General features: G+C 49.1%; 2 protein-coding genes across 3 annotated transcripts in view; one reads left to right on the plus strand and one right to left on the minus strand.

The window, feature by feature from the left end:
• Positions 1-1,581: 1,581 nt before the first annotated feature.
• On the minus strand, positions 1,582-5,103 carry LOC110487086. 2 transcript variants are annotated; one of them, XM_036939206.1, is made up of 3 exons: positions 4,749-5,103; positions 3,982-4,102; positions 1,582-3,673 (listed from the first exon to the last, which is right to left on the minus strand). In XM_036939206.1, coding segments are annotated over exons 1-3 (378 nt in total). In that variant the 5' UTR covers positions 4,751-5,103; the 3' UTR covers positions 1,582-3,418. The 2 variants fall into 2 exon arrangements, with proteins under 2 accessions (XP_036795101.1, XP_036795100.1); XM_036939205.1 differs by having other exon boundaries at positions 4,202-5,096.
• Positions 5,104-5,450: 347 nt separating this feature from the next.
• Positions 5,451-19,318, plus strand: part of LOC110514489 (protein HID1) — a 63,098-nt gene continuing 49,230 nt past the window's right edge. Inside the window, exons 1-2 of the mRNA XM_036939207.1 lie at positions 5,451-5,614; positions 6,682-6,831. Of these exons, the coding sequence (XP_036795102.1) occupies positions 5,549-5,614; positions 6,682-6,831 (216 nt within the window). The 5' untranslated portion in view covers positions 5,451-5,548. The remainder of the gene's footprint in view (positions 5,615-6,681; positions 6,832-19,318) is intronic.

Raw genomic sequence — 19,318 nt, forward strand, 5'->3', positions numbered from 1 at the left:
AAATGGGTCTGAGACAAGACAATGATGGGACTAATTAAAGGGATCTTTCAGCGCTCCTCCTCCAACACAGGTCACATCTCATTAAAGGGATCTTTCACCACGATTCCTCTAACAGGTCACATCTCATTAAAGGGATCTTTCACCACCATTCCTCTAACAGGTCACATCTCATTAAAGGGATCTTTCACCACCATTCCTCTAACAGGTCACATCTCATTAAAGGGATCTTTCACCACCAATCCTCTAACAGGTCACATCTCATTAAAGGGATCTTTCACCACCATTCCTCTAACAGGTCACATCTCATTAAAGGGATCTTTCACCACCATTCCTCTAACAGGTCACATCTCATTAAAGGGATCTTTCACCACCATTCCTCTAACAGGTCACATCTCATTAAAGGGATCTTTCACCACCATTCCTCTAACAGGTCACATCTCATTAAAGGGATCTTTCACCACCATTCCTCTAACAGGTCACATCTCATTAACACTGGGCTGCAGTGCTTAACACAGGTCATATCTCATTAAAGGGATCTTTCACCACCATTTCTCTAACAGGTCACATCTCAGTAAAGGGATCTTTCACCACCATTCCTCTAACAGGTCACATCTCAGTAAAGGGATCTTTCACCACCATTTCTCTAACAGGTCACGTCTCATTAAAGGGATCTTTCAGCGCTCCTCCTCCAACACAGGTCACATCTCATTAAAGGGATCTTTCACCACCATTCCTCTAACAGGTCACATCTCAGTAAAGGGATCTTTCACCACCATTCCTCTAACAGGTCACATCTCAGTAAAGGGATCTTTCACCACCATTTCTCTAACAGGTCACATCTCAGTAAAGGGATCTTTCACCACCATTCCTCTAACAGGTCACATCTCATTAAAGGGATCTTTCACCACCATTCCTCTAACAGGTCACATCTCATTAAAGGGATCTTTCACCACCATTCCTCTAACAGGTCACATCTCATTAAAGGGATCTTTCACCACCAATCCTCTAACAGGTCACATCTCATTAACACTGGGCTGCAGTGCTTAACACAGGTCATATCTCATTAACGCTGGGCTGCAGTGCTTAACACAGGTCATATCTCATTAACGCTGGGCTGCAGTGCTTAACACAGGTCATATCTCATTAACGCTGGGCTGCAGTGCTTAACACAGGTCATATCTCATTAACGCTGGGCTGCAGTGCTTAACACAGGTCATATCTCATTAACGCTGGGCTGCAGTGCTTAACACAGGTCATATCTCATTAATGCTGGGCTGCAGACCCTAACACAGGTCATATCTCATTAACGCTGGGCTGCAGTGCTTAACACAGGTCATATCTCATTAATGCTGGGCTGCAGACCCTAACACAGGTCATATCTCATTAACACAGGTCATATCTCATTAACACAGGTCATATCTCATTAATGCTGGGCTGCAGACCCTAACACAGGTCATATCTCATTAAAGTATCTCATTGTTTTATACAATATTTTAATAAAGGTTAAATAAAATAAAAAAATGTCAAAGGGGACACGTCTCTATTGAAAATTCAGGCTAAGGTACAAAGATACAACACAAAGCTGTTTCAAAACATCTTTATTTTCAAATGTAGGTGAATTAAAAAAACTAAATCAAATCCAAAATTTCAATGGCAGGCAAGATGTCATGTAGAAATTCTTAATACAAAAAATAATGATAAAAATAAACCATATTTTCTGATATAACACTAAACCTAGTCTTGACTTAAAGAGGGACAGTTGCGCTCCTCCCCCACGAAGAGGACAGCGAATCCAACTTTGGGGGAAAGGGGCCTGTGAAAACACACAGCCTTATGGTCGGTGCTTTAAATACCTGGATGTTCACAGAGACTGGATCATACAGCAACCATCCAGCTGGATTCAGACTGGATCATACAGTAACCATCCAGCTGGATTCAGACTGGATCATACAGCAACCATCCAGCTGGATTCAGACTGGATCATACAGCAACCATCCAGCTGGATTCAGACTGGATCATACAGCAACCATCCAGCTGGATTCAGACTGGATCATACAGCAACCATCCAGCTGGATTCAGACTGAATCATACAGCAACCATCCACCTGGATTCAAGTGGGTTTGTTTTGCAGCTAGGCCAGTTTCAGTGGCTTCAACCACACTGCTAACAAGTCCGGGCTGAGGGAAGGTCTTCTTGATAAGAGGTGTTTGGGTAGTAAAGCCGTGTGCAAAGCTCCCCCAAAAACAGGTCACAAAACAGAGGTTACAGTGCATTTTTATACAAGCTCAGTCAGATCCAAGGTCCCTTCTTCGTTACTGGTGTAGGTGAACATTTTCCTGATTAAGTTGCACTATGACCCTTGGTCCTGTTCAGTAGGGCACACTGTAGTAAAACATTGTGAAATAAAATTTAAACAAATTATTTTTATGACCCTTGGTCCTGTTCAGTAGGGCACACTGTAGTAAAACATTGCGAAATAAAATTTAAACAAATGATTTTTATGGACAAGTCCAGGCATTCCCCCTTTTCAGTCCATTTGGTACCTAATAAACAAAACCCTGGATAGTTAAAGTAGGTGATTGTTAGCCCCCTGTAAAGTGCGGAAGCAAACAAATCCTCACAGTTATTGATTCACGTACAGTACACCGTAACCTTCATAGTGCAGATTTCATTCAGTATATGACTACCCAAACCCAGTAACCCCTACACAGACCCTAAACCCCAGTAACCCCTACACAGACCCTAAACCCCAGTAACTCCTACACAGACCCTAAACCCCAGTAACCCCTACACAGACCCTAAACCCCAATAACCCCTACACAGACCCTAAACCCCAGCAACCCCTACACAGACACCAAACCCCAGTAACCCTGTACAGACACGAAGTTCCTGCAGCCCCTCCAATTTCACTTTCAAACATGGTACAAACCCAGACTGGTACTATGCAGCATGTAACCCAGACTGGTACTATGCAGCATATAACCCAGACTGGTACTATGCAGCATATAACCCAGACTGGTACTATGCAGCATATAACCCAGACTGGTACTATGCAGCATATAACCCAGACTGGTACTATGCAGCATATAACCCAGACTGGTCTGGAACAACAAAAAAAGAGTCACAGGTCAGGATATTCCCAATTGGATCAAAGAGTTATTATTGCCAACAATATGAACAGGTTTCTTTTTACATTCTAAATGGATTGCCAAGTTTCAATAATAAAGCAGGCCTGGACTAGCTAGTCTCCATCCAACGATATGCAGACAGCATAGAGCTGTTGTGATGTTATGGAAACAGGAGATGTAGAGGGGTAGTAGAGCTGAGTGAGTGATCCACCATGTAATGCTCCGGGCATGCCCAGGTTGTGGTCGGTCCTCTCCTGCCCCAGAGGCATGGCTGGAATGGGGGGAAATCATCATGCATCTCTGGGGTGGCCTCGGCACTGCAGACTCTCAAAGTGGGCCTCTCGTAGGATGCGGTTGATTTGATGGTACGAGACCAGGTTAGTGGGGTCAGCTAGCTCTGAGGAGAGAGCCGAGCTGAGGGGACTACATGGGCCAGGGGCGTAGGGTTGGGCCCCACTGAGGCTGTCCACAGCACACTGGCTACTGCTGCTGCTCCCCACCGCATGGTCCGGACTGCTAATCCCTCTGCTCTCACTGTTGGACAACTGGATGAGGAGATAGTGGCATTCAAGCATTAGCAAAAACACTACTGACTGACTATGGTTTCCTCATTCAGTGTCTGTCGACCTGTTGACAATAACACACACACAGTAGGTTAACCATTTTAACAACACGTCTCAAGTGTAACAGCGGTAGGCCCAATGGCACTGTTAGTGAAAGTACAGGAAGGAAAGGTAGGCCTAAGAGTAGGCTGACACTAGGCTGCCGTTACCCCTAGCTGACAATGTACTGTTGGGGGGATTCACACAATGTTGACAATGTGATGTCTCTTGTCATTGGCGCTCGTACGTACCTCAGAGTCCCAGGCATCCAGGCCCAGCTCAGGAGAGAGGGGGTTAGCTCCTCTGCTCGACCTTTTGGCCTTAGGCACCAGCTGGCCATTCTCCTCTTCCCCACCACTCCGCTGGCGTTTCCTTATAAGGGATTGAAAGACAAACGCATTAGAATCTAAGATACAATATACATGCCCGACGGTGCAAGTAGCATGCAGATAAATAATGCAACGAACTCACCTGTTTTCAGTTAACATGTATTGATTGTATTGTCCTAATGACAGGCCTTGCAGCTGGTTACGTGTCGTGGGCAATATAACGTTAGGCTGCAGTGACAAGTTGTTTGTCACAGTCCGTTTTCGGCCTAGGCTACTCACAGGTTGATTACAGCCCAGCAAGCTAATTAATTAACGATCTAGCGAGTGTCCCACACAGTTGTTACAAGCCTGCTAAAATACATAATGTTGGTATTTTAAGTGCCATGAAACCAGCGTGTCGAATATATAGCTAACTAACAAAGGGACATACACTTGGCTACCTCACCCAAACATGACATTTTAACTACTGTATTACCAGCTAAGCTGTTTAGCTAGAAACGACCAAACAGTCAAAGCACCAAATCAATAATATCATAATGGTATACCTGCTGTTTTCGAAGTCAAATCATGGCTAGCAAAACGACAGTTGACAGACTATAACTAAGCTAGCAAGACGGTCACGTTAGGTTGATAGCTATCTAAAGTTAGCTAAAATGTAAACAATGTAAGAGAAAGAAACCCGCCCTTACATTCGAGCTTTGAAGCTCAACGTTGCAAGAACCCAAACTATGCTGTCTAACGTTAACTTGCTAGCTACCGTAGCGTTAGCCTTCTCGAATCACTGATCAAAACAACAAAAGGCGGTATCCTCGGTGTCGATAAGGGTCTCACAGGTCAGATTATCCTGCTAGACAATGCGATGTGTGGTAAAGAAAGACAAATGTATTGATTGAAAGCTACATTTGAACAATATCGCCGGTATCAACGCCCTAACATCTATGTAGCTGGTTAGCTAGCTCACGAACCTCTGCTGTTTACATGACACCGCGACTGCGCAGTACAGACAGAACGTTGACAGGAGATACCACATGGTGTCGCTGTTTCCGGTACCGTCTACAGCCAGTACAGACACTCATACAATTATCGATACAATTTACAATATCTTATTGTTACATTTTTGCATATTGTAACCAATTATATCAATATTATAACAGTGATTTCAATCAAAGTGATTGTATAGAATAAAACCCCGATTGTATTGTAAATTGCAGGCCATTAATATATTTTTAAAGAGATAACCCTAAAATATTATGATATTATACCAGGTACAAGGGTTCCCTGTATAATATGTATTACATTTGACCTTATGATAGGCATAGTGATTATTGTACTCTTGAAGAACCCGGAAGTTTAGAGCCCGGTGTAAAAGGCTAGCCAACCAGTGACGTAAAAACGCCTCCGCGAGTGACTCAAGCGGAGGAAAGAGGTGAACAAGATTAGTAGGGATTCACGGCATCAACAACGCTGTAGTATATAAAGGAATATCAAAATGGGTAACACCGATTCTAAACTGAACTTCAGGAAAGCAGTGATACAGCTGACAACCAAAACACAGGTTGGGTACCTTTGAAATATTTATTATAGGCCAACGCTGAGAAATAGGAAAATATTTGAGTATAAATAGCGATCACAGAAAGAGCGCTATAGCTGGTTGTATATCACTAGGAAGGATAAGAGCCCTATTGGAAAACAAAAGATAGGGTCTGCATATAGTCCGTCGATGTTTAATGCATAGGTCTATATTGAGATATTTCTTTAAAAAAAATATTGTCCCGCACGTCATGAAATGCTTGGCGTATTTGATCATGCGTTTTGTTAGGTTATAATCAAATCCCCCGCAATGATAGCAGTGACACGCTTCTGTTTTAAAACTCTCATATGATTTATCCTGTCCTATTGTTATTCTGGCGTGTTTCTATTTTGCATTAGGTTTCTGTGTTATATGAAAAGTGGGCTCATAAACCTTTACCATACCCAAACACCCGCTGTTTAATAGTCAGTGTCTATTCACTGTCTGCATGATCATAACGCCCTTCTGCAGACCTTATCATCGACGACATGAGAAACAGGCAGCATAGGTTTTAGCCAAGTAGACTACTTGTTGTTTAAAATGTTACATTTTTTTATTTGGATTCTTATAGATCACCGGTAACGCATATCTTATTCGATGGTCAAATGACGTAGGGGTCCTTTCTCCCACCGCACACAGATGTGGCAGGTGTACTGTTATGTGCAGAGATTAGAGCAGCTCATATTTCCTGTTGTTGTATAGACTAACAGCAATTAGGAAGAGATAGGTTGTTATGTTGCCCCATCTGCTAACTTGTGTTGACATGAAACCTAGTTATTAGAATGAGGTGACATTATTCTCATGATATGTTTATTTCTATTATTCTAGCCCTCTTGCTCCAATCTGATATATTTGTTGATTCTGAATGCATTTGTTGTGTGATTTGATATTCATTATATTACATTACCCTATTGCTTTCTATGACACTGTTATACATGCTGTTTTTACACCCAATCTAATAGGTTATCATTAGTCAGATTGGCGCAAGTATAGACGAGCCCAATGGGTGGTGGGAAATGTAGTCTAAAAGCAGATACATGCATTTTCCACAGCCAGTGGAGGCCACAGACGATGCCTTCTGGGACCAGTTCTGGGCTGACACTGCCACCACTGTGCAGGATGTGTTTGCCCTGGTGCCAGCCGCAGAGATCCGAGCTGTTCGGGAGGAGTCCCCCTCCAATCTGGCAACCCTCTGCTATAAGGTAGAAGGATGATGATGAGGAGGATGTTATGGAAGAGGAACTGCACTGGGCTGCAGCACATGAACCAGAACGGTTTCTCAGACACAGATTAAGCCTGTACTCATGGACTGAAAACATCTTTCAATAGAGATTCTCCACTGAGAATGTTTTTTAGAACTGGACTAGGTTTAATCTGTCTGGGAAACCGACAAAAACTGTTAGATACTGCACTCTAAGACTAAACACATTTATTTTAGGTACTGGATGCAAGCTGTACTAACATCCAATGCATTCCACAGAGATATTGTTCTGAAACAGCTTTTATTGAGTAGCTGTCTGGCTGGCAGAGGTGTCTGTCAGGGAGTCAGGGCCCGCTGCTCCTGGATGCAGGAAAGAAGCAAGGCGTCCTCCCTTCCCGTCTCTGACTCGCTGCTTCCTTTATAAACTGCTATCAGAAACAAAACAGACCTACTGTTGGGGCTGTGGGGCTCTCTAATGGAACTATCATAAACAATACAGACCTACTGTTGGTGCTGGGGGGCTCTCTAATGGAACATGACAGACTGTTGGGGCTGGGGGGCTCTCTAATGGAACTATCAGAAACAAAACAGACCTACTGTTGGTGCTGGGGGGCTCTAATGGAACAGGACAGACTGTTGGGGCTGGGGGGCTCTCTAATGGAACAGGACAGACTGTTGGGGCTGGGGGCTCTCTAATGGAACAGGACAGACTGTTGGGGCTGGGGGGCTCTCTAATGGAACTATCGGAAACAAAACAGACCTACTGTTGGGGCTGGGGGGCTCTCTAATGGAACAGGACAGACTGTTGGTGCTGGGGGGCTCTCTAATGGAACTATCAGAAACAATACAGACCTACTGTTGGGGCTGGGGGGCTCTCTAATGGAACATGACAGACTGTTGGTGCTGGGGGGCTCTCTAATGGAACTATCAGAAACAATACAGACCTACTGTTGGTGCTGGGGGCTCTCTAATAGAACTATCAGAAACAATACAGACAGACTGTTGGGGCTGGGGGGCTCTCTAATAGAACTATCAGAAACAATACAGACCTACTGTTGGGGCTGGGGGGCTCTCTAATGGAACATGACAGACTGTTGGGGACTGGGGGGCTCTCTAATAGAACAGGACAGACTGTTGGGGCTGGGGGGCTCTCTAATGGAACTATCAGAAACAATACAGACCTACTGTTGGTGCTGGGGGGCTCTCTAATGGAACATGACAGACTGTTGGGGCTGGGGGGCTCTCTAATGGAACAGGACAGACTGTTGGGGCTGGGGGGGCTCTCTAATGGAACTATCAGAAACAAAACAGACCTACTGTTGGGGCTGGGGGCTCTCTAATGGAACAGGACAGACTGTTGGGGCTGGGGGGCTCTCTAATGGAACAGGACAGACTGTTGGGGCTGGGGGGCTCTCTAATGGAACTATCAGAAACAATACAGACCTACTGTTGGTGCTGGGGGGCTCTCTAATGGAACATGACAGACTGTTGGGGCTGGGGGGCTCTCTAATGGAACAGGACAGACTGTTGGGGCTGGGGGGCTCTCTAATGGAACTATCAGAAACAAAACAGACCTACTGTTGGGGCTGGGGGGCTCTCTAATGGAACTATCAGAAACAAAACAGACCTACTGTTGGGGCTGGGGGGCTCTCTAATGGAACTATCAGAAACAATACAGACAGACTGTTGGGGCTGGGGGGCTCTCTAATGGAACTATCAGAAACAATACAGACCTACTGTTGGGGCTGGGGGGCTCTCTAATGGAACTATCAGAAACAAAACAGACCTACTGTTGGGGCTGGGGGGCTCTCTAATGGAACAGGACAGACTGTTGGGGCTGGGGGGCTCTCTAATGGAACAGGACAGACTGTTGGGGCTGGGGGGCTCTCTAATGGAACTATCAGAAACAAAACAGACCTACTGTTGGTGCTGGGGGGCTCTCTAATGGAACAGGACAGACTGTTGGGGCTGGGGGGCTCTCTAATGGAACTATCAGAAACAATACAGACCTACTGTTGGGGCTGGGGGCTCTCTAATGGAACATGACAGACTGTTGGGGCTGGGGGGCTCTCTAATGGAACTATCAGAAACAATACAGACCTACTGTTGGGGCTGGGGGCTCTCTAATGGAACAGGACAGACAGTTGGGGCTGGGGGGCTCTCTAATGGAACAGGACAGACAGTTGGTGCTGGGGGCTCTCTAATGGAACAGGACAGACAGTTGGTGCTGGGGGGCTCTCTAATGGAACAGGACAGACAGTTGGTGCTGGGGGGCTCTCTAATGGAACAGGACAGACAGTTGGTGCTGGGGGGCTCTCTAATGGAACAGGACAGACAGTTGGGGCTGGGGGGCTCTCTAATGGAACTATCAGAAACAAAACAGACCTACTGTTGGGGCTGGGGGGCTCTCTAATGGAACAGGACAGACTGTTGGGGCTGGGGGGCTCTCTAATGGAACTATCAGAAACAAAACAGACCTACTGTTGGTGCTGGGGGGCTCTCTAATGGAACATGACAGACTGTTGGGGCTGGGGGCTCTCTAATGGAACAGGACAGACTGTTGGGGCTGGGGGCTCTCTAATGGAACTATCAGAAACAAAACAGACCTACTGTTGGTGCTGGGGGGCTCTCTAATAGAACAGGACAGACTGTTGGGGCTGGGGGCTCTCTAATGGAACTATCAGAAACAAAACAGACCTACTGTTGGTGCTGGGGGGCTCTCTAATGGAACAGGACAGACAGTTGGGGCTGGGGGGCTCTCTAATGGAACTATCAGAAACAAAACAGACCTACTGTTGGTGCTGGGGGGCTCTCTAATGGAACAGGACAGACTGTTGGGGACTGGGGGGCTCTCTAATGGAACTATCAGAAACAAAACAGACCTACTGTTGGGGCTGGGGGGGCTCTAATGGAACAGGACAGACTGTTGGGGCTGGGGGCTCTCTAATGGAACTATCAGAAACAAAACAGACCTACTGTTGGGGCTGGGGGGCTCTCTAATAGAACAGGACAGACTGTTGGGGCTGGGGGGCTCTCTAATAGAACAGGACAGACTGTTGGGGCTGGGGGGCTCTCTAATGGAACTATCAGAAACAAAACAGACCTACTGTTGGGGCTGGGGGGCTCTCTAATGGAACAGGACAGACTGTTGGGGCTGGGGGCTCTCTAATGGAACAGGACAGACTGTTGGGGACTGGGGGGCTCTCTAATAGAACAGGACAGACTGTTGGGGCTGGGGGGCTCTCTAATGGAACTATCAGAAACAAAACAGACCTACTGTTGGGGCTGGGGGGCTCTCTAATGGAACAGGACACACTGTTGGGGCTGGGGGCTCTCTAATGGAACTATCAGAAACAAAACAGACCTACTGTTGGGGCTGGGGGCTCTCTAATGGAACAGGACAGACTGTTGGGGCTGGGGGGCTCTCTAATGGAACAGGACAGACTGTTGGTTCTGGGGGGCTCTCTAATGGAACTATCAGAAACAAAACAGACCTACTGTTGGGGCTGGGGGCTCTCTAATGGAACAGGACAGACTGTTGGGGCTGGGGGCTCTCTAATGGAACTATCAGAAACAAAACAGACCTACTGTTGGGGCTGGGGGCTCTCTAATGGAACAGGACAGACTGTTGGGGCTGGGGGGCTCTCTAATAGAACATGACAGACTGTTGGGGCTGGGGGGCTCTCTAATGGAACTATCAGAAACAAAACAGACCTACTGTTGGTGCTGGGGGGCTCTCTAATGGAACAGGACACACTGTTGGGGCTGGGGGCTCTCTAATGGAACTATCAGAAACAAAACAGACCTACTGTTGGGGCTGGGGGCTCTCTAATGGAACAGGACAGACTGTTGGGGACTGGGGGGCTCTCTAATGGAACAGGACAGACTGTTGGGGCTGGGGGGCTCTCTAATGGAACAGGACAGACTGTTGGTGCTGGGGGGCTCTCTAATAGAACATGACAGACTGTTGGGGCTGGGGGGCTCTCTAATGGAACTATCAGAAACAAAACAGACCTACTGTTGGTGCTGGGGGCTCTCTAATGGAACTATCAGAAACAAAACAGACCTACTGTTGGGGCTGGGGGCTCTCTAATGGAACAGGACAGACTGTTGGGGCTGGGGGGCTCTCTAATGGAACAGGACAGACTGTTGGTGCTGGGGGGCTCTCTAATAGAACATGACAGACTGTTGGGGCTGGGGGCTCTCTAATAGAACAGGACAGACTGTTGGGGCTGGGGGGCTCTCCAATGGAACTATCAGAAACAAAACAGACCTACTGTTGGGGCTGGGGGGCTCTCTAATAGAACTATCAGAAACAATACAGACCTACTGTTGGTGCTGGGGGGCTCTCTAATGGAACAGGACACACTGTTGGGGCTGGGGGCTCTCTAATGGAACAGGACAGACTGTTGGGGCTGGGGGCTCTCTAATGGAACTATCAGAAACAAAACAGACCTACTGTTGGGGCTGGGGGGCTCTCTAATGGAACATGACAGACTGTTGGGGCTGGGGGGCTCTCTAATGGAACTATCAGAAACAAAACAGACCTACTGTTGGGGCTGTGGGGCTCTCTAATGGAACTATCAGAAACAAAACAGACCTACTGTTGGTGCTGTGGGGCTCTCTAATGGAACAGGACAGACTGTTGGGGCTGGGGGCTCTCTAATGGAACAGGACAGACTGTTGGGGCTGGGGGGCTCTCTAATGGAACAGGACAGACTGTTGGGGCTGGGGGGCTCTCTAATGGAACTATCAGAAACAAAACAGACCTACTGTTGGGGCTGAGGGGCTCTCTAATGGAACAGGACAGACTGTTGGGGCTGGGGGGCTCTCTAATGGAACTATCAGAAACAAAACAGACCTACTGTTGGGGCTGGGGGGCTCTCTAATGGAACAGGACAGACTGTTGGTGCTGGGGGCTCTCTAATGGAACAGGACAGACTGTTGGGGCTGGGGGCTCTCTAATGGAACAGGACAGACTGTTGGGGCTGGGGGGGGGGGGGCTCTCTAATGGAACTATCAGAAACAAAACAGACCTACTGTTGGGGCTGGGGGGCTCTCTAATGGAACAGGACAGACTGTTGGGGACTGGGGGGGCTCTCTAATGGAACATGACAGACTGTTGGGGACTGGGGGGGCTCTCTAATGGAACAGGACAGACTGTTGGGGACTGGGGGGCTCTCTAATGGAACTATCAGAAACAAAACAGACCTACTGTTGGTGCTGGGGGGCTCTCTAATGGAACAGGACAGACTGTTGGGGCTGGGGGCTCTCTAATGGAACTATCAGAAACAAAACAGACCTACTGTTGGGGCTGGGGGGCTCTCTAATAGAACAGGACAGACTGTTGGGGCTGGGGGGCTCTCTAATAGAACAGGACAGACTGTTGGGGCTGGGGGGCTCTCTAATGGAACTATCAGAAACAAAACAGACCTACTGTTGGGGCTGGGGGGCTCTCTAATGGAACAGGACAGACTGTTGGGGCTGGGGGCTCTCTAATGGAACAGGACAGACTGTTGGGGACTGGGGGGCTCTCTAATAGAACAGGACAGACTGTTGGGGCTGGGGGGCTCTCTAATGGAACTATCAGAAACAAAACAGACCTACTGTTGGGGCTGGGGGGCTCTCTAATGGAACAGGACACACTGTTGGGGCTGGGGGCTCTCTAATGGAACTATCAGAAACAAAACAGACCTACTGTTGGGGCTGGGGGCTCTCTAATGGAACAGGACAGACTGTTGGGGCTGGGGGGCTCTCTAATGGAACAGGACAGACTGTTGGTGCTGGGGGGCTCTCTAATGGAACTATCAGAAACAAAACAGACCTACTGTTGGGGCTGGGGGCTCTCTAATGGAACAGGACAGACTGTTGGGGCTGGGGGCTCTCTAATGGAACTATCAGAAACAAAACAGACCTACTGTTGGGGCTGGGGGCTCTCTAATGGAACAGGACAGACTGTTGGGGCTGGGGGGCTCTCTAATAGAACATGACAGACTGTTGGGGCTGGGGGGCTCTCTAATGGAACTATCAGAAACAAAACAGACCTACTGTTGGTGCTGGGGGGCTCTCTAATGGAACAGGACACACTGTTGGGGCTGGGGGCTCTCTAATGGAACTATCAGAAACAAAACAGACCTACTGTTGGGGCTGGGGGGCTCTCTAATGGAACAGGACAGACTGTTGGGGACTGGGGGGCTCTCTAATGGAACAGGACAGACTGTTGGGGCTGGGGGGCTCTCTAATGGAACAGGACAGACTGTTGGTGCTGGGGGGCTCTCTAATAGAACATGACAGACTGTTGGGGCTGGGGGGCTCTCTAATGGAACTATCAGAAACAAAACAGACCTACTGTTGGTGCTGGGGGCTCTCTAATGGAACTATCAGAAACAAAACAGACCTACTGTTGGGGCTGGGGGCTCTCTAATGGAACAGGACAGACTGTTGGGGCTGGGGGGCTCTCTAATGGAACAGGACAGACTGTTGGTGCTGGGGGGCTCTCTAATAGAACATGACAGACTGTTGGGGCTGGGGGGCTCTCTAATGGAACTATCAGAAACAAAACAGACCTACTGTTGGTGCTGGGGGCTCTCTAATGGAACTATCAGAAACAAAACAGACCTACTGTTGGGGCTGGGGGCTCTCTAATAGAACAGGACAGACTGTTGGGGCTGGGGGGCTCTCTAATGGAACTATCAGAAACAAAACAGACCTACTGTTGGGGCTGGGGGGCTCTCTAATAGAACTATCAGAAACAATACAGACCTACTGTTGGTGCTGGGGGGCTCTCTAATGGAACAGGACACACTGTTGGGGCTGGGGGCTCTCTAATGGAACAGGACAGACTGTTGGGGCTGGGGGCTCTCTAATGGAACTATCAGAAACAAAACAGACCTACTGTTGGGGCTGGGGGGCTCTCTAATGGAACATGACAGACTGTTGGGGCTGGGGGGCTCTCTAATGGAACTATCAGAAACAAAACAGACCTACTGTTGGGGCTGTGGGGCTCTCTAATGGAACTATCAGAAACAAAACAGACCTACTGTTGGTGCTGTGGGGCTCTCTAATGGAACAGGACAGACTGTTGGGGCTGGGGGCTCTCTAATGGAACAGGACAGACTGTTGGGGCTGGGGGGCTCTCTAATGGAACAGGACAGACTGTTGGGGCTGGGGGGCTCTCTAATGGAACTATCAGAAACAAAACAGACCTACTGTTGGGGCTGGGGGGCTCTCTAATGGAACAGGACAGACTGTTGGGGCTGGGGGGCTCTCTAATGGAACTATCAGAAACAAAACAGACCTACTGTTGGGGCTGGGGGGCTCTCTAATGGAACAGGACAGACTGTTGGTGCTGGGGGCTCTCTAATGGAACAGGACAGACTGTTGGGGCTGGGGGCTCTCTAATGGAACAGGACAGACTGTTGGGGCTGGGGGGGGGGGGCTCTCTAATGGAACTATCAGAAACAAAACAGACCTACTGTTGGGGCTGGGGGGCTCTCTAATGGAACAGGACAGACTGTTGGGGACTGGGGGGGCTCTCTAATGGAACATGACAGACTGTTGGGGACTGGGGGGGCTCTCTAATGGAACATGACAGACTGTTGGGGACTGGGGGGGCTCTCTAATGGAACATGACAGACTGTTGGGGACTGGGGGGGCTCTCTAATGGAACATGACAGACTGTTGGGGCTGGGGGGGCTCTCTAATGGAACATGACAGACTGTTGGGGACTGGGGGGGCTCTCTAATGGAACAGGACAGACTGTTGGTGCTGGGGGGGCTCTCTAATGGAACAGGACAGACTGTTGGGGCTGGGGGCTCTCTAATGGAACAGGACAGACTGTTGGGGCTGAGGGGCTCTCTAATGGAACTATCAGAAACAAAACAGACCTACTGTTGGGGCTGGGGGCTCTCTAATGGAACAGGACAGACTGTTGGGGACTGGGGGGGCTCTCTAATGGAACATGACAGACTGTTGGGGCTGGGGGCTCTCTAATGGAACTATCAGAAACAAAACAGACCTACTGTTGGGGCTGGGGGGCTCTCTAATGGAACAGGACAGACTGTTGGGGACTGGGGGGGCTCTCTAATGGAACAGGACAGACTGTTGGGGCTGTGGGGCTCTCTAATGGAACTATCAGAAACAAAACAGACCTACTGTTGGTGCTGGGGGGCTCTCTAATGGAACAGGACAGACTGTTGGGGCTGGGGGGCTCTCTAATAGAACAGGACAGACTGTTGGGGCTGGGGGGCTCTCTAATAGAACAGGACAGACTGTTGGTGCTGGGGGGCTCTCTAATAGAACATGACAGACTGTTGGGGCTGGGGGGCTCTCTAATGGAACTATCAGAAACAAAACAGACCTACTGTTGGTGCTGGGGGGCTCTCTAATGGAACAGGACAGACTGTTGGGGCTGGGGGGCTCTCTAATAGAACAGGACAGACTGTTGGGGCTGGGGGGCTCTCTAATGGAACTATCAGAAACAAAACAGACCTACTGTTGGTGCTGGGGGGCTCTCTAATGGAACAGGACAGACTGTTGGGGCTGGGGGGCTCTCTAATGGAACTATCAGAAACAAAACAGACCTACTGTTGGGGCTGGGGGCTCTCTAATGGAACAGGACAGACTGTTGGGGCTGTGGGGCTCTCTAATGGAACTATCAGAAACAAAACAGACCTACTGTTGGGGCTGGGGGGCTCTCTAATGGAACAGGACAGACTGTTGGGGACTGGGGGGGCTCTCTAATGGAACAGGACAGACTGTTGGGGCTGGGGGCTCTCTAATGGAACAGGACAGACTGTTGGGGCTGTGGGGCTCTCTAATGGAACAGGACAGACTGTTGGGGCTGGGGGGCTCTCTAATGGAACTATCATAAACAAAACAGACCTACTGTTGGGGCTGGGGGCTCTCTAATGGAACAGGACAGACTGTTGGGGCTGGGGGCTCTCTAATGGAACAGGACAGACTGTTGGGGCTGGGGGCTCTCTAATGGAACTATCAGAAACAAAACAGACCTACTGTTGGGGCTGGGGGCTCTCTAATGGAACATGACAGACTGTTGGGGCTGGGGGCTCTCTAATGGAACAGGACAGACTGTTGGGGCTGGGGGGCTCTCTAATGGAACTATCAGAAACAAAACAGACCTACTGTTGGGGCTGGGGGCTCTCTAATGGAACAGGACAGACTGTTGGGGACTGGGGGGGCTCTAATGGAACAGGACAGACTGTTGGGGCTGGGCGCTCTCTAATGGAACAGGACAGACTGTTGGTGCTGGGGGCTCTCTAATGGAACTATCAGAAACAAAACAGACCTACTGTTGGGGCTGGGGGGCTCTCTAATGGAACATGACAGACTGTTGGTGCTGGGGGCTCTCTAATGGAACTATCAGAAACAATACAGACCTACTGTTGGGGCTGGGGGCTCTCTAATGGAACAGGACAGACTGTTGGGGCTGGGGGCTCTCTAATGGAACAGGACAGACTGTTGGGGCTGGGGGGCTCTCTAATGGAACAGGACAGACTGTTGGGGATTGGGGGGGCTCTCTAATGGAACAGGACAGACTGTTGGTGCTGGGGGCTCTCTAATGGAACAGGACAGACTGTTGGGGCTGGGGGCTCTCTAATGGAACAGGACAGACAGTTGGGGCTGGGGGGCTCTCTAATGGAACATGACAGACTGTTGGTGCTGGGGGCTCTCTAATGGAACAGGACAGACTGTTGGGGCTGGGGGCTCTCTAATGGAACAGGACAGACAGTTGGGGCTGGGGGGCTCTCTAATGGAACTATCAGAAACAAAACAGACCTACTGTTGGGGCTGGGGGGCTCTCTAATGGAACAGGACAGACTGTTGGGGCTGGGGGGCTCTCTAATAGAACATGACAGACTGTTGGGGACTGGGGGGGCTCTCTAATGGAACATGACAGACTGTTGGGGCTGGGGGGCTCTCTAATGGAACATGACAGACTGTTGGGGACTGGGGGGCTCTCTAATGGAACATGACAGACTGTTGGGGACTGGGGGGGCTCTCTAATGGAACATGACAGACTGTTGGTGTTGGGGGCTCTCTAATGGAACATGACAGACTGTTGGGGACTGGTGGGCTCTCTAATGGAACATGACAGACTGTTGGTGTTGGGGGCTCTCTAATGGAACATGACAGACTGTTGGTGCTGGGGGGCTCTCTAATGGAACAGGACACACTGGCTGGCAACGTTCTTATCTCTTGCTCGCTAGCTAGCCAACTACGGCTAACTTATAGTCACATCAAAAAGTGCAGCCAGAATAACAGCAAAGTAGCTGCATTTGCATTTGTTTAAGCTGGTTTCTAGTGACATTTACTTGGAAACATGCATAGCAATAAGCTAGTGATGCGCAATTTCACCTGGCATAGAAAATGTGCTCACTCGTCATGACACTGTTGTTCAGAGGAGCGAGCCAACAACACAGCTAACACAATCACATCAAACTGAAGCTGGAAGGACTGCAAACTAGCTGCACTTCATTTTGTTTGACCTGTTTTCAATTGACATTTCTTTGTATATATCTATAAAAATGATGCTGATTCATGATTTTGACTGGCTGAGAAACGTTGCCTGCCTGTCTGTCTTGTCCCGACTCCCGACACGTTCATTACAGTGGGACAACTGGAGATCGAATTTGAATAAAGAAACAATGTTTCAAATGTCTGACAGACAACAAGGTTTATACAAATCTACACTGTTGAAAACTAAATGTTAAAGAAATCTTAAAGAAATGTGAGATAACTTCTAGATGCTTTTTATAGTGGAGATCAAGTTGATAAATTGCTTGGCTGGGCTGATGAGACAGTGGATTACGCAGTCGGATAGAACAGAGTAAATAGGCATTTTAACGTCAGATTTAGCCGGTAGTAACTTGTGGAATAGACACCGGCTAGAATGCGGTTTTAACCAATCAGCATTCAGGATTAGACCCACCCATTGTATAATGTCTGTGTTCTGTAACATCATGTCAGTGTTCTGTAACATCATGTCAGTGTTCTGTAACATCATGGCAGTGTTCTGTAACATCATGGCTGTGTTCTGTAACATCATGGCAGTGTTCTGTAACATCATGGCTGTGTTCTGTAACATCATGGCTGTGTTCTGTAGGCACAGCATGAAAGAAAACAGAGTGGAACAGAGAGGTACTACCAGAAAATGACCAATCCCCCAGGCCATATCTCTCCCCCAGGCCATATCTCTCCCCCAGGCCATCACTCCCCCAGGCCGTATTTATAACACCAAGGCCATCTCTCCCCCAGGCCATATCTATCCACCAGGCCATCTCTCCCCCAGGCCATATCTCTCCACCAGGCCATCTCTCCCCCAGGTCGTATTTATAACACCAAGGCCATCTCTCCCCCAGGCCATATCTCTCCAGCAGGCCATCTCTCCCCCAGGTCGTATTTATAACACCAAGGCCATCTCTCCCCCAGGCCATATCTCTCCACCAGGCCATCTCTCCCCCAGGTCATATTTATAACACCAAGGCCATCTCTCCCCCAGGCCATATCTCTCCAGCAGGCCATCTCTCCCCCAGGTCGTATTTATAACACTAAGGCCATCTCTCCCCCAGGCCTTATCTCTCCACCAGGCCATCTCTCCCCCAGGCCATATCTATAACACCAAGGCCATCTCTCCCCCAGGCCATATCTCTCCACCAGGCCATCTGTCCCCCAGGCCATATCTCTCCACCAGGCCATCGCTCCCCAAGGCCATATCTCTCCACCAGGCCATCTCTCCCCCAGACCGTATTTATAACACCAAGGCCATCTTTCCCCCAGGCCATATCTCTCCCCCAGGCCATCTCTCCCCCAGGCCATATCTCTCCACCAGGCCATCTCTCCACCAGGCCATCTCTCCCTAAGGCCACCTCTCCCCCAGGCTGTATTTATAACACCATGGCCATCTCTCCTCCAGGCCATCTCTCCCCCAGGCTGTATTTATAACACCAAGGCCATCTCTCCACCAGGCCATCACTCCCCCAGGCCGTATTTATAACACCAAGGCCATCTCTCCCCCAGGCCATATCTCTCCACCAGGCCATCTCTCCCCCAGGCCATATCTCTCCCCCAGGCCATCTCTCCCCCAGGCCATATTTATAACACCAAGGCCATCTCTCCCCCAGGCCATTTCTCTCCACCAGGCCATCTCTCCCCCAGGCCATATCTCTCCACCAGGCCATCTCTCCTCCAGGCCATATCTCTCCTCCAGGCCATATCTCTCCTCCAGGTCATATCTCTCCCCCAGGCCATATCTCTCCACCAGGCCATCTCTCCCCCAGGCCATATCTCTCCCCCAGGCCATATCTCTCCCCCAGGCCATCTCTCCCCCAGGCCATATCTCTCCACCAGGCCATCTCTCCACCAGGCCATCTCTCCCTAAGGCCATCTCTCCCCCAGGCTGTATTTATAACACCAAGGCCATCTCTCCCCCAGGCCATCTCTCCCCCAGGTCGTATTTATAACACCAA

This window comes from Oncorhynchus mykiss, chromosome 12, assembly GCF_013265735.2.
Source record: "Oncorhynchus mykiss isolate Arlee chromosome 12, USDA_OmykA_1.1, whole genome shotgun sequence".
NCBI classification, from domain to species: domain Eukaryota; kingdom Metazoa; phylum Chordata; class Actinopteri; order Salmoniformes; family Salmonidae; genus Oncorhynchus; species Oncorhynchus mykiss.

Excerpts from the sequence above, each read along its gene's own strand:
- LOC110487086 (XM_036939205.1), bottom strand. Across the intron at positions 3,674-3,981 it reads TGGATGCCTGGGACTCTGAG|TTGTCCAACAGTGAGAGCAG; the intron begins GTACGTACGAGC and ends CTCCTCATCCAG.